General features: G+C 44.8%; 1 protein-coding gene across 1 annotated transcript; it reads left to right on the top strand.

The window, feature by feature from the left end:
• Nucleotides 1-884: 884 nt before the first annotated feature.
• Nucleotides 885-12425, top strand: CXCL17 (C-X-C motif chemokine ligand 17). Its single transcript, XM_081216204.1, has 4 exons — nucleotides 885-1115; nucleotides 8425-8505; nucleotides 9147-9248; nucleotides 12027-12425. Exons 1-4 carry the CDS (start codon nucleotides 1037-1039, stop codon nucleotides 12122-12124), a joined length of 360 nt encoding a protein of 119 aa, XP_081072330.1. The 5' UTR covers nucleotides 885-1036; the 3' UTR covers nucleotides 12125-12425.
• Nucleotides 12426-13474: the final 1049 nt, after the last annotated feature.

The following is a 13474-nucleotide window of genomic DNA, read 5'->3' as shown; positions in this document are numbered from 1 at the left end:
AGGAGCCAGGGAGGACTTCCCGTTAACCTTCCTCTCAGCCCCATAAATATCACCCAGCACTTAAGCCCAGCCTCCCCCCAATCTTTGAACCCATTTCCTGAAGCCTCTGGAATGAGTCACACTCGGTAAGCGCTGATGGTGTGTACCCTCAATGTTTGCTCCAAGTAGTATCACTTCCTCTCGCTTTGGGCTGTTTCCAGACAAGGTCTGAAACAAGAGCCCCAGCAGCCTGGGCAAACACCTTCCGCGCTGTGGCTCCTGTTTCTCAAACCCTCCTGGACATGAAACCTTGAGGGTCTTCCACCAACCCAGTTCCCTCTCCTTTAAGCGGGAGCCACGAGGCCACAGCCACCTGCCTGACCACCAACAAGGAGGCCTGCTTTGACCCAGTGCTCCAGGCCGGGGTTCGGGGCAAGAAAGAAGAGCCTCTCCTCCTTGATCCTCTCTGCTTCCCTCCTGATGTGGCCACAGAATTGGAGGAAATTGTGAACAGTGGGGACACGGCAACTTCCCAGACAACAACTCTGCTATTGCTGATCCAAGGACGGGAGTGGGGAGGACAGAGGGGAAACACGCCGTGTGACTCTCTCTTTGCCCTTAGCACTCTCCTTCCCGCCAGATACTCAGCTAGAAAATGTCACTCACATGTATAAGGAAACTCAAACAAGGAAAAAGACTTGGGGAAGAAATCACAGCACATTGCGGGGGTAGGGAGGCGGGAGGGAGGAGGGGAGGGGCTGAGAACTGCTGCCAAGTTATCGGTCACCCTCTCATGTTCCTAAGAATAGGCTTCACTCCTTCTCATTGGCCACTTTTACCTTCCAGATTCCCATAAATCACACGGTCCAGTTACCTGATGAGACCAGCGTCACTTGGCCATTCTCACCCTCTAACGGAAACACTGGCCTGGGAGTAAAGCGCAGACCCCCAGGCCACGTACCACGCACGGCCTGAGCCACTCCAACAACTCGGGACCCTCTCACTGGGAACCTTCCACACACTCTTCAAGCAACGCGCAGCAGCACCAACAGTTGAAATGAAAGTTCTAATCTCTTCCCTCCTTCTGTTGCTGCCACTAATGCTGGTGTCCACGGTCCACAGCAGCTCAAATCCAGGTAAAAAAAATTTTTTTTTCTATGAAAGATAAAGAGGGGGGAGACACATGGCAAAACAGAAAAGAACATGACCACACATGCAGTAAAATGTAGCCCCTTTAGGTTTCAGGGATTAGGGGCAAGTTAGCCTGTCTCAGTGCCCGTTCCCTCACTTACAAAAGGAAAGAACTGTACATAAATCCAAAGAGTGTTGTGAGAGTTAAAGAAGCCCGTGTGTATGGAAGTGTCTGCAACTGTATCTGGCGGGGGAGAAAAAAAGAATGGCCCAACAAAGATTAGCTGCCTCACCTGCCCCCGAGTCCCTGTTCTAGAGAGTAATGAATGTCCCCAGGGCCAGGCTCGGAGGCAGTGGTGGGAGGGTGTTGCAGGCAACTGTACAACCACAGACAATAAGTCATCCTCGACCGTATTCTTTACAGTGCACCAGATGTGCCCCAACAATTTTTAATGCTATTTCATGGTATGGTGATAAACTAGAAAAATCACACCACCAGGTAGTACCCATGTTTGAAACTGTAGCCACGCCAAGCCCTGTTTGAACAGCTCACCTTTGGGAAGCAGACCCTGGGTTAGGGGTTCCGAATCGGCTCCACTTTTCACTACAGCTGAAGTGGCCTAGCCCTTAGCAGAACAGCTGTGCAGAAGAGGCCTCATCCCGACCTATGTCTGCACTCGAGGGGAACATCTCCCCAAGGGCTACTTTGAGGTGAAATAGCTTTGTTATATACTGAGCATCAACTCTGTCCTAAAATCAGGAGTTCTCCCTACTCCACCCTCATTTCCAACGTTCCCTCCCTTATAGAGAGAGCTCTCTGGAAGCTGCTAGGCCCCCCAGCCCTGGGGCCTAGGCCACCATTCTGGAAGGGAAGGCTTTTCCACCACTAGGACAGACACCAAGGCCAGAGTCCTCGGCCTGGATTCCAAGCTGCAGCCACAGCTGCCTTTCCAGTCCACCCCTCCGCGCACTAAGTGCTCTGTGCTCCACTCAGCGAGGCCTCGGGCTGCTCCCGAGCTGCTCTTGCGCTTTCCCACCAGCTCAGCTTCGCTCACAAAACCCACCCCACGCCCCCTCCTCCCACAGCCTCCCTTGATTCGTCCCAGGACCACATGGGAGCCCTCCTGCCTGTGAACAAGCTCAACCCTAACTCGACTCTCTGCGCTTTTCATGTTCTCCCTTAAGCTGAGGTGTTGGTGTGCCTCTCCCACCTCCACCCCTGCCCTTCTACACTGTAGCCTCCCCTCGGGCACAATCTGCTGTATTGTTTCCACATCCCTCACACTATCCCGCACGGTGCTCAGTAAATATTTGCAAAGTGAAGAATAAATCCTTAGGTTTCTGAGCTCAAAATGTTGCCCTTAGGAGACTCGACACCCACGTTTAATAGCAGGCCCACTGACATTAGGGCTGGATAATTCCTTGTTGTGAGGACGGGGGGCTGTTCTGTGCTTTGTAACCTGTTTAACAACATCCGCGTGGCCTCCACCTGCTAGAAGCCAAGAGCAGCCTCTCCCCTACCACCCTGCCCCGCCCAGTTAGTACAGCCAAAAATATCTGCAGACATTGCCAAATGTCCCCTGGAGGGGGAACCACTGCCCAGTGGGGCCACTGCTCTCTACCAATAATTCTCAAACATGGCGACACGTTTAGACTCACCTGGACCTTGAGACTCAGACTTGAATTGAGGGGAACTGCGATCCAAATCCTGGCTCCATCACTTACTTTGAAATCCTGGACAAGATGCTTAACATTTTTCAGCCTCAGTTTTATCTTCTTAAAATGAATAAAATACCACTTAGCGTGTGCAACTGTTCTAACGAGTCAACGATTGATAATGTGAACTTAGTAAGGGTTCAGTCAATCAGGTGAGTAAAGTAGCTACTAAGGCAAAAAGGCAATGAGTTGGGGAAAGCTCACTGAGCTGCCAGGTGGCACAATTACAAACCAGAGGGGACCGGTGGTGGCCGGGCTCAATTCTTGTTTCCCAGGCAAAGGGAGTTTGCAATGCTGGACCAAGTCTGGCGAGAAGAAATAAAACACTACACGGTCCTCCCACCCCAAAATTCTCCAAATAAAATCTGATCTTGCTTTATCTCTTCAAATAACCACATACATGTTTAATATGCTTTTCACAGGGAAGAGGGAAAAAAAAAGAGAACCCATGACAATGTTAAGAAATAAATTACTTACAATAATAGAATACTCATTCCTTGTAAGATTACTTATTAATTATACAATTATTTATAATAAATAGCTCCCATGTGTTAAACAATCCCATGTGGCTGGCTTCTCCTAAGCACTTATACACACTACTTCATTGTGTCCTCACAGAAATGTAGTGTACTTTTTTATTTTTAACTTTTCATTTTTCAGACTTAAAAATGTTGTGAAAAGAATCAGAGTTCCAATAGATCCAAAAACCCCACCCAGTTTTTTTCAAATAACACCGTATATAACCATAATATGATTATCAAAACCAGAAAATTAGCAATGATACAATCTATTAACTAATGTACAAATTTTCAGAATTTGCTGATCATCCATTGACGTCCTTTTCCTGGTCAGAATCCAATCCAGGATCCTACACTGAAGAAAGGCATCATCACTCCTGGTCTCCTCCAATCTAGGCACTTTCTCAGCTTTCCTTGTCTTTCAGGACCCTGACATTTTTAAGAATACTGTCAGTTATTTTGTAGAATGTGCCTCAATTTGGGTTTATTGGATGTTTCCTCATGACTAAATTCAGATTATGCATTTCTGGCACTGATACCACAGAAGCGATACTTGCCCTCTCAGCGCAGCACATCAGAAGGCCCACGATAACAAGATCTCTCATGATGGGTGATGTTGAGTTTGAACACTGGGTAAGGTGGTGTCCATAAAGGTACTATTTTCTCATTGTAGTTAATAAGTATCCTGTGGAGAGATACTTTGCGACTATGCAAATAGCCTGTTTCTTCTCATCATATTTTTGCCCGTTAATTTTTAAAATCCATTGATGATTCTTGCCTACAACAGGTATTATAGAGTCTTAGCAAAGCAGTGATTTTCTACTCCCATCATTCCCTCTACGTTTATTAATTAAGATTCTACTATAAGAAGGAGCTGTTCCTTCTCTCCCATTTATTTAGGTATTCCATTATTTATTTTTATAAGTAAAGGCTTGGGGATATTTGTGGATTATAATCTATTACTATCCTTATTCACCACGGTGCTCACATTGTCCCAAAGCTGGCCACTGAGCTCCAGGTGGCTATGGTGTCTTTTTCCTTCTTTTTTTTTTTTTTTTTTTTTTTTTTTTTGCGGTATGCGGGCCTCTCACTGTTGTGGCCTCTCCCGTTGCGGAGCACAGGCTCCGGATGCGCAGGCCCAGCGGCCATGGCTCACGGGCCCAGCCGCTCCGCGGCATATGGGATCCTCCCAGACCGGGGCACGAACCCGTATCCCCTGCATCGGCAGGCGGACTCTCAACCACTGCGCCACCAGGGAGGCCCTATGGTGTCTTTTTGACATGTCATTGCTTTAGCAGTTCCTGACTTTCTCACACCACGAGATGTTCCAGGCTCATCTTGTACTTCCCTTCCGCAGCCCTGGAGTCATCCATTTGTCCACGGAGCCCTGGTTCCTTTCATGGGGGAACGATAGTCACAAACCTTGGGCACTTAGGTATTGCCCATGGCTACTAGGGCTATTGCGTCTAGGCCCTCTGGTGGACAGATGTGTGCATACACACACCAATGTACTTTTTTTAGCCCCGTTTTATTGGATTGGGCAAAAAGTTCATTCGGGTAAGATGTTACAAAAAACCCGAACAAACATTTTGGCCGACCCAATACAAATTATGTAAATGAGGCACAGAAAAGGTAAGCAGCTTGTCCAAAATCACAATGCTAGTAAGTAGTGGAAATGAGAAGTCAAAATAATAACAGAGCTACTGCAAAACCTAACAAGTGGAAGTAACTTCTTTACACAGACAAGTCAGCAAAAAGCAGTAAGCCTAATACTCCAGCATAGACACTCCCTTTGGGAAATAACTAGAAGTCTACAATAATACCCATCGGGTACCGAGCACCTACTTGGGCACCAGGCCCCAGTAGCTCCTTTATTCCTAACAACACTGCAAGGTGGATACTAATATCCACTCTTTACAAACCAGAGAACCAAAGATCGTAGAAACTAAGTGACTTCTCCCAGACTACAGAGTTAACTGACAGAGCAAGCAGTTGACCCCAGGTCTGCCTGGATATAAAGTCCATGCTATTCTACTGTATTAATATCATCCAAAGCTGATTTTACGTAGAACAGAAATAAGCTTTTACTTTAATAGTTATATGTTTATTTTAATGCATGTTAGAAGAACAATCTAAGCATGTATCAAACCCATAATCTCACAGATAACATTGCATAGGATGAAGCTCTTATGTAAATTAAATTTATTTAGAAAAAAGTATCAAGTGAATAGTAGAAAAGGTGGTATAATTTATAGCAAAAATCAATAAGGTGGGGCCTCCCTGGTGGCGCAGTGGTTGAGAGTCCGCCTGCCGATGCAGGGGATACAGGTTCGTGCCCTGGTCTGGGAGGATCCCATATGCCGCGGAGCGGCTGGGCCCGTGAGCCATGGCCGCTGGGCCTGCGCATCCGGAGCCTGTGCTCCGCAACGGGAGAGGCCACAACAGTGAGAGGCCCGCATACCGCAAAAAGAAAAAAAAATCAATAAGGTGGTCCAAAAATGTCTGACTGACACTTGGAGGACATAATATTATAGTAACACCTTCGTTTTCAGTTACACCGTGAAGTTAGGGTCACGTAGGGCTGCAGAAAGAACAGCAGACTACAAGCCTTGGACCAAGGTTTTAGCTCCAGGTGTGTCACCATTACCTTTGTGAACTTGGGCATTTCATTTGCTCTCTCTAGGCCTCAGTTTTCTCACCTGAAAATAAAAGAGATGGTGATTTAGTTAATCAGTACAATGCTTTAAAAACAACTTGGTAATGATATCAAGAAACATAAAACTGTTCATAACTTTTGACCCAGTAATTCCATTTTGGGAAACCTTGCCCAAGGCAGCAATCCAACATTTGGAAGACAGTTACAAGCACAAAGAAATTTATCAATCTCCAAAAATAAAACAATCTAAAAATTCAGCAATGAGAGAAGAGTTAAATAATCGGAAACACATATACTTGAGAGTGTTATGCAGTCATTCAAAATGTCTGTTATAAATGTTGTAGGAAAACTCAGGAACAAGCTTATAAAGTGAAAAAAAGAAATTGGCTCATATACTATGGTTATCACTTCATTAAAAAATTATATGCAGGGACTTCCCTGGTGGCGCAGTGGTTATGAATCCACCTGCCAGTGCAGGGGACACAGTTTCAAGGCCTAGTCCAGGAAGATCCCACGTGCCGCGGAGCAACTAAGCCCGTGAGCCACAACTACTGAGCCCGCATGCCACAACCACTGAAGCCCGCGCACCTAGAGCCCATGATCCACAATAAGAGAAGCCACTGCAATGAGAAGCCCGCGCACCACGACAAAGAGTAGCCCCCGCTCGCCGCAACTAGAGAAAGCCCACGGGCAGCAACAAAGACCCAACGCAGCCAAAAATAAATAAATTAAATAAGTAATTTTTTAAAAAAATTATATGCAGGAAACACACCCAAATTGCAACAGCTAATAAGGATAAAGATTTCTTCATTTTTACTTTACACATTTTCTCTAATATAGTTATATTGCATTAAAAACGAAAAAGAAAAACTTCTCAGTGAAGGGGTTCCACTAATAATCTCCAAGTTTCCTTCTGGCTCTAATATTCTGTGGCTTTTCTCTGGAACCAGAAGTAGAGGTCAGGTGACAGTGATATAGTAGAAAAGTTTAGACAGCTGGGGTTATGCCCGTTGAAATTACTTTAACGCCACTCCAAATAGCACATGAAAACACTTGGAAACCAGCACTTGGAGAAATGATGCAACACCCTTCATCTGTGTGGCAGGAGGGCAGAAAGAGTCTGGGAAATAGGAGAGCGGGATTGAACCGGATGCTGCTCTAAGGGCCCTCTCTGGACACCTTGTTCCTCCGCTTATCAAACAAACATTTACCATGTGTCTACCATGTGTCACGAGCCATGTAGCTGAATGACCACTGAGCCATTGATTCAGAGTCTAGTGAGGAAGAAAAATTTTTAGTTTGCTAGGCCCGCCATAACAAAATACCATGGACTGGGAGGCTTAAACAACAGCAACTTATTTTCTCACAATTCTGGTGGCTGGAAGTCAAAGATCCATGCGTCAGCAACTTTGGTTTCTTCTGAGGCCTCTCTCCTTGGCTTACAGATGGCCATCTCCTTGCTATTTCCTCACCTGGTCATTCCTCTGTGCATGTACATGCCTGGTGTCTCTTTGTGTGCCCAAGTCTCTTCTCCTTATAAGGACTCCAGTCAGATTGGATTACAGCCCAACCACCGGGGCCTCATTTTAACTTAATCATCTCTATAAAGGCCCTATCCTCAAATACAGTCATTCCGAGTTATTAAGGGTTAGGGCTTCAATGAGTTTTAGGGGGACACAGTTCAGTCCACAACACATTTCAAACAACAAACTATAACTGTGCAAGGATAGAGCTGTATTCAAATGTGATGGGGAAACATGGGAAACCGTAATTAATTCTGGCAGGAAATATGAGCAACTCCTGTACAGAGGAAGCATCATCTGGACCCAGTTCTAGCTCAAGAATCTCTATAAACCATCATACTTGATTGTCATAAAAATATTTTAGGTATCACAAAATGGGAATAAGATAGCATCAGGTGGTAAGACAGACTTGAATAGAGGCCAAAAGAGGAATGGATTTGTTGCAGAGGAACAAAGGTAAATACCATCCTCTTATAGTTGAACTGGGATTATGGATTCAAATACATCCGAAGGTGGAGGTCCGGTGAAACTCCTGACTGGTTTATGGAATAATCTACTCCTTGCTCTCCTTCCTTAGGTCATGAGGATTTTAATGTGTGTAGGGGGGGATCTTAATGGGGGGAGGTTGTAAGGTGTTGATTAACCCCTACCTATGGTCCTCTCTTCCATCCAGAAGCCATTCTTTCTCCACCTACCTCCAGCTAAGCTTTTCTTTAGGCCAGATTTTAAACCTCAATTCCTTATCCATTTAAAATACTCCTCTCTTGAAGCACCCTAGATCCCTGAGTAAAAAGGAAGAGCAATGGAGCTACGCTGACCTCGGTAGCACGATGATGGGGGACCAATTCTCTTGGCCCCTTCCCTTTCCAGTGACTGGAAGTGACCAGTTTCCTTCCCACAGGGATTACCAGAGGCCATAGGGACCAACGCCAGGCTTCTGGGAGGTGGCTCCAGGACGGAGGCCAAGAATGTGAGTGCAAAGGTCAGTAATCCAGTATCGACAACAGCGATGCACCATCAGATCCCAACTTGCTCCCTTGAGTCCCTCTGGGACCAGAGCAGATGTTATCTGAGCTGAGCTCACCTTCTCCCCTCTCCACAAGACCATCACATGCAGCACCAACACTTATTTTCTTTCTGAGTCTTAGGCAAGAGCTGGACTCCTCCAAGGTCCAAAGGGGAGCTGGCTGAATCTCTGGCTGCCCCCTCTCCCTTACCCTCTTTTCCCCAACAACCCAGGGCTGCCTTCCAAGTCTTTCCTGGATGCCATTCTCAACCTTATTTTACTCACAGGTAGACTGAAATCAGAGAGGCAGAACGGCTTGCTTGAGGTAAAGCAGCCACTAAAAGGCAGACACCTAGGTCTTATTCCTCATTTTTCAGTCTCCCTAATGATACCCTGATGCCTCCTCCAAACCTGCCACCAAATCCTTGCCCATACAGGTCAGGCAAACAACTTAGAGACCCTAGTGCTCATATAACTGGATATCTCCACTGTTCTGTGTTTTGACCCTTTCCCACACCCACTGCAGTATGAAAACGAATCGAGAGGCAAGGAAGATGGCAAGTACAGCCCTGCCTCAAACATATTAACCCTTCTAAGCAGCAACTCCCTTATTTCAGATTGGTTCCTGAGAGCCCGTAAAAGAAAACTCATGGCAGTGCCTGGGCTGCCCAAGAAGCCGTGTCCCTGTGATCATTTCAAGGGCAGAGTGAAGAAAACCAGTAAGTTCCAAAAGAATGACCTTCCTTAAACCAGAGTCACTCTGTGGAATCAACTAGGGCTGAAGCAGGGGTTGAGAAGAGACAAGAGAAATGAAATGAAGACCAGGATAAGCACACTTCTCAGCCCTTTGTACTCAGTGTTAACTTGTGGGGAAATAGGAAGAGAAAGAAAAGCAAAATGCAATTCTCCTAATACTAGAGAGGCTTAACCAAATTCCTTAATGATAGAATGCCATTGCTTATCAAAGTGGAGGCAGATGGGGCTGTTGGGGACCTGGTCATTGATCTCTGACGATGACACCGGTGTTGGTGTCAAACAATATGTGATTCCTCCCTAGTCTAGGTATAATTAAATGTCATATAAAAAGAATATTGGCGGGCTTCCCTGGTGGCGCAGTGGTTGAGAGTCCGCCTGCCGATGCAGGGGACACCGGTTCGTGCCCCAGTCTGGGAAGATCCCACATGCCGCGGAACAGCTGGGCCCGTGAGCCATGGCCGCTGAGCCTGTGCGCCCGGAGCCTGTGCTCCGCAACGGGAGAGGCCACAACAGTGAGAGGCCCACGTAACGCAAAAATAATAATAATAATAATAATTAGGTAGGTCATTATATGTTGATTGGAAAGATGTCCACAATATAGTAAGTGCATAAAAGGTGCAGAGACCCCCTATTTCAAGCCCATCACAAAAATAAATGTCAGTGAATTAAAGGTCTAAATTTGAAAGACAAACTTACAAGGGAATATCGGAGACTATATTCATGACCTTGGGGTAGGAAAGGATTTCTTAAACAGGTAACAAAAATTATAAGTCATAAAGGAAAAGATTAATAAATTTGACTTTATTGAAATTAAGAAATTTTGGTCATCAAAAGAAAATGACAAGAAGAAGAGTAGGGGTATGTCTGCAAATATTAATAGCGATAAAGGATTAATATTCAGACTGATAAGGAATTCCTATAGATCCATGAGAGGAAGGCAGGAAACACAACAAATAGGCAGAAGAGTTGAGTAGGCACTTCAGAGACAAGAAATCCAAATAGCTAATAAACATGTGAAATGGCACTCAACCTTACTAGTAACTGGGAAAATATGAGTTAAAACCAAACAGAGGGACTTCCCTGCTGGCACAGTGATTAAGAATCTGCCTGCCAACGCAGGGGGCATGGGTTCGAGCCCTGGTCCAGGAAGAGCCCACATGCCACAGAGCAACTAAGCCCGTGCACCACAACTACTGAGCCTGCGCTCTACAGCCCGTGCTCCACAACAAGAGAAGCCACCACAATGAGAAGCCCGCACACTGCAACGAAGACCCAATGCAGCCAAAAATAAATAAATAAATTTATTTTAAAAAACCCAGATCACTCCACATCATAAGATTGGCAACAATTTTTTTTGAATTTTTGAATTTTGTTTTATTTATTTTTTTATACAGCAGGTTCTTATTAGTCACCCACTTTATACATATTAGTGTATATACGTCAATCCCAAGGATTGGCAACAATTTTAATGTCTGATAATTCCATGTATTGTCAGAGAGTAGAACAGAGAAACTATCATCTCCTGCTAAAGGGAGTGTAAATTGGTAAATCATTTTGAGAAAGTGCTGGTAGTTATCTACTAAAGTTTAATCTCTGTGACCAAGCAACTCCACTCTTAGCAATTCCGTACTCAAAAGGAATGTTGCTTATGTACATTGGAAGAAATGAACAAGGATTTCATAGCAGGATTGTTTATAACCATCCCAAACTGAAAATTGGTCAGTGAATAAATAAGTAGTAGTATATTTGAATATTATGTATCTGTGAGAATGAACAATAATAAAGCAACATAATGTTGAGTAAAAGAGAAAAAAATAAGAGAGAATAGTTATAGCATGATTTAATATACATAAAGTTTAAAATAAGGCAAAATTAAACTAAATTATATAGGAATGGATAGGTAGGTGGTAAAGCCATAAAGAAAAGAAAATAATGCTTACTGCAAAAGTGGGGATTACCATTGTGAGGGGGAGAGGGAGGATAGTGATCAGATGAGGAGGAGGGTTGCTGGTAGTATTCTATTTCCAGGCCTAGGTAGTAGTTTCATGAATATTTCTTTGTAACTACTTATTGAACGGCACATTTAAGCCTTAAGGACTTCCATAGACGTGCCATAATAAAAGATTTGTTAAAGGAACATAGCAAAAACAATATGTATAGGATAAGCTCATTTTGTGTGTGTGTGTGTTTTTTTAACTAATTTATTTATTTTTGCTGTGTTGGGTCTTCGTTTCTGTGCGAGGGCTATCTCTAGTTGTGGCGAGCAGGGTCCACTCTTCATCGCGATGCGCGGGCCTCTCACTATAGCGGCCTCTCTTGTTGCGGAGCACAGGCTCCAGACGCACAGGCTCAGTAGTTGTGGCTCACGGGCCTAGTTGCTCTGCGGCATGTGGGCTCCTCCCAGACCAGGGCTCGAACACATGTCCCCTGCGTTAGCAGGCAGATTCTCAACCACTGCGCCACCAGGGAAGCCCCTCATTTTGTTTTTTAAAGTGAACTATTATGTTTATATACAAAAATGTATGGAAAACTATGTAGCAAACAAGTAACAACAGTTAGCTCTACAGAATGAGGAGTAGCAGCTGGGGTTGAGACATCCTTTAACTTTTTACTGGACATACTTTTTCATTTTAATTTTTTCCATTAGATGAGTCTTACTTTTAACATTTTAAAAGCTCTCATAAAAAATAAATTCTAAAAATGTTTTTAACAGTAGTCTCTCCCTTTTCTTTTTACCCTAGGACCCCAAAGACACCACAAGAAGCCAACCAAACCCTCCAGAGCCTACCAGCAATTTCTCAGACGATGTCAGCTGGCAAGTTTTGCTCTGCCCTTATAGGAGCTCTGAGAGCCCACCGTCCTGATAAAACATTCTGTCAACAAGGCAGTGAGTGCACCTAGAAGATGCTCTTCTCCCACCTCAAGCTCCCCATCCCTGTCCCCACTCCCAAAAAGCATGTTCCCCATGATTATTGCCCCCTCTAGTGGCTTCTTTTCTTGTCAGTCTTTTCCTGGGGCCTCCCCTTACCCAGGCTTTAACTTACTTACCGGGAATCTCTGGTTGCCTAGCTGGTCCCACTGGATCTTAAATACAACCAGACAAGTAGTAAACAAAAGTCAATAAATATATTTAAATGTAATAGGTCAAAATCATTTTCAAATGGGGTCTGGAAACTCACATTCAATCCAGACAACCCACTTTACCCTGTTCACTCCAAACTCAATCCAGATTATACACACACCTCTATCTAACACCACCTTCAATCTCGCTCCAGTTTCCAGCTTTTTATTCTTTTACTCATTCAACAAACCTTTCTGAGGTAAGAGCTAGGTGGGGCAAAGAAAGAAGTTAAAGTAATGAATCAGACATTGTCTTACTAAAGATAATATAGGTTTGGGGCTTCCCTGGTGGCGCAGTGGTTGAGAGTCCGCCTGCCGATGCAGGGGACACGGGTTAGTGCCCCGGTCTGGGAGGATTTCACATGCGGCGGAGGGGCTGGGCCCGTGAGCCATGGTCGCTGAGCCTGCGCGTCCGGAGCCTGTGCTCCACAATGGGAGAGGCCACAAGAGTGAGAGGCCCACGTACCACAAAAAATACTGTGTCACAGTATCTGACACATACCAATGAGTCACATTTCTAATTCATAAGGCCTTCATTTTATTTTTCTTAATGGAAACAAATCTTCATTAAGTAATTTTTAATATCAGAAACATAAAACTCTTATAATTCTCTTTACAGCAAATATATCATATCAGTGTCAGTGCTTTGGCCATCTTAAGTTAAAGGCGCTTTATCATAAAATATATGGTTTTAAACTTTACTCAAATTGAATTTATAATCCCTATGACTTCCCTACAAGGCCTTCATTTTAAAGGGGAGGAAATGGAAGCCCAAAAAAGGGAGAAGATTTGGCCAGGATCTCCAAGTCAATGGCTGAACCCAGGCTAGAACTCAGGTCCCCAGGAGGAGGAGGAGGAGAAGGGGAGTGTTTAGGTTTCTCCTGCTTACTGGGCATGATTCTGTCACTTTGCCAATGATCCTGCTCCCCAAGCCCCCAGCTCACTTCACAGCAAGCACTGCCCATTACCTGCCCCTCCCCTCCGCCTCCCTGGACATGTCTGGCCCTCCTCAGACCTTTCAGGTCTCCACAACCCTCATGGACCACAGGACAAAGCAGAAAGGCAACTC

This window comes from Mesoplodon bidens (assembly GCF_964165515.1).
Source record: "Mesoplodon bidens genome assembly, chromosome: 18".
Classification (NCBI taxonomy): Eukaryota; Metazoa; Chordata; class Mammalia; order Artiodactyla; family Ziphiidae; genus Mesoplodon; species Mesoplodon bidens.
The sequence above is the reverse complement of the archived record's forward strand: the minus strand, read 5'-3'. Positions and strand labels throughout refer to the sequence as shown.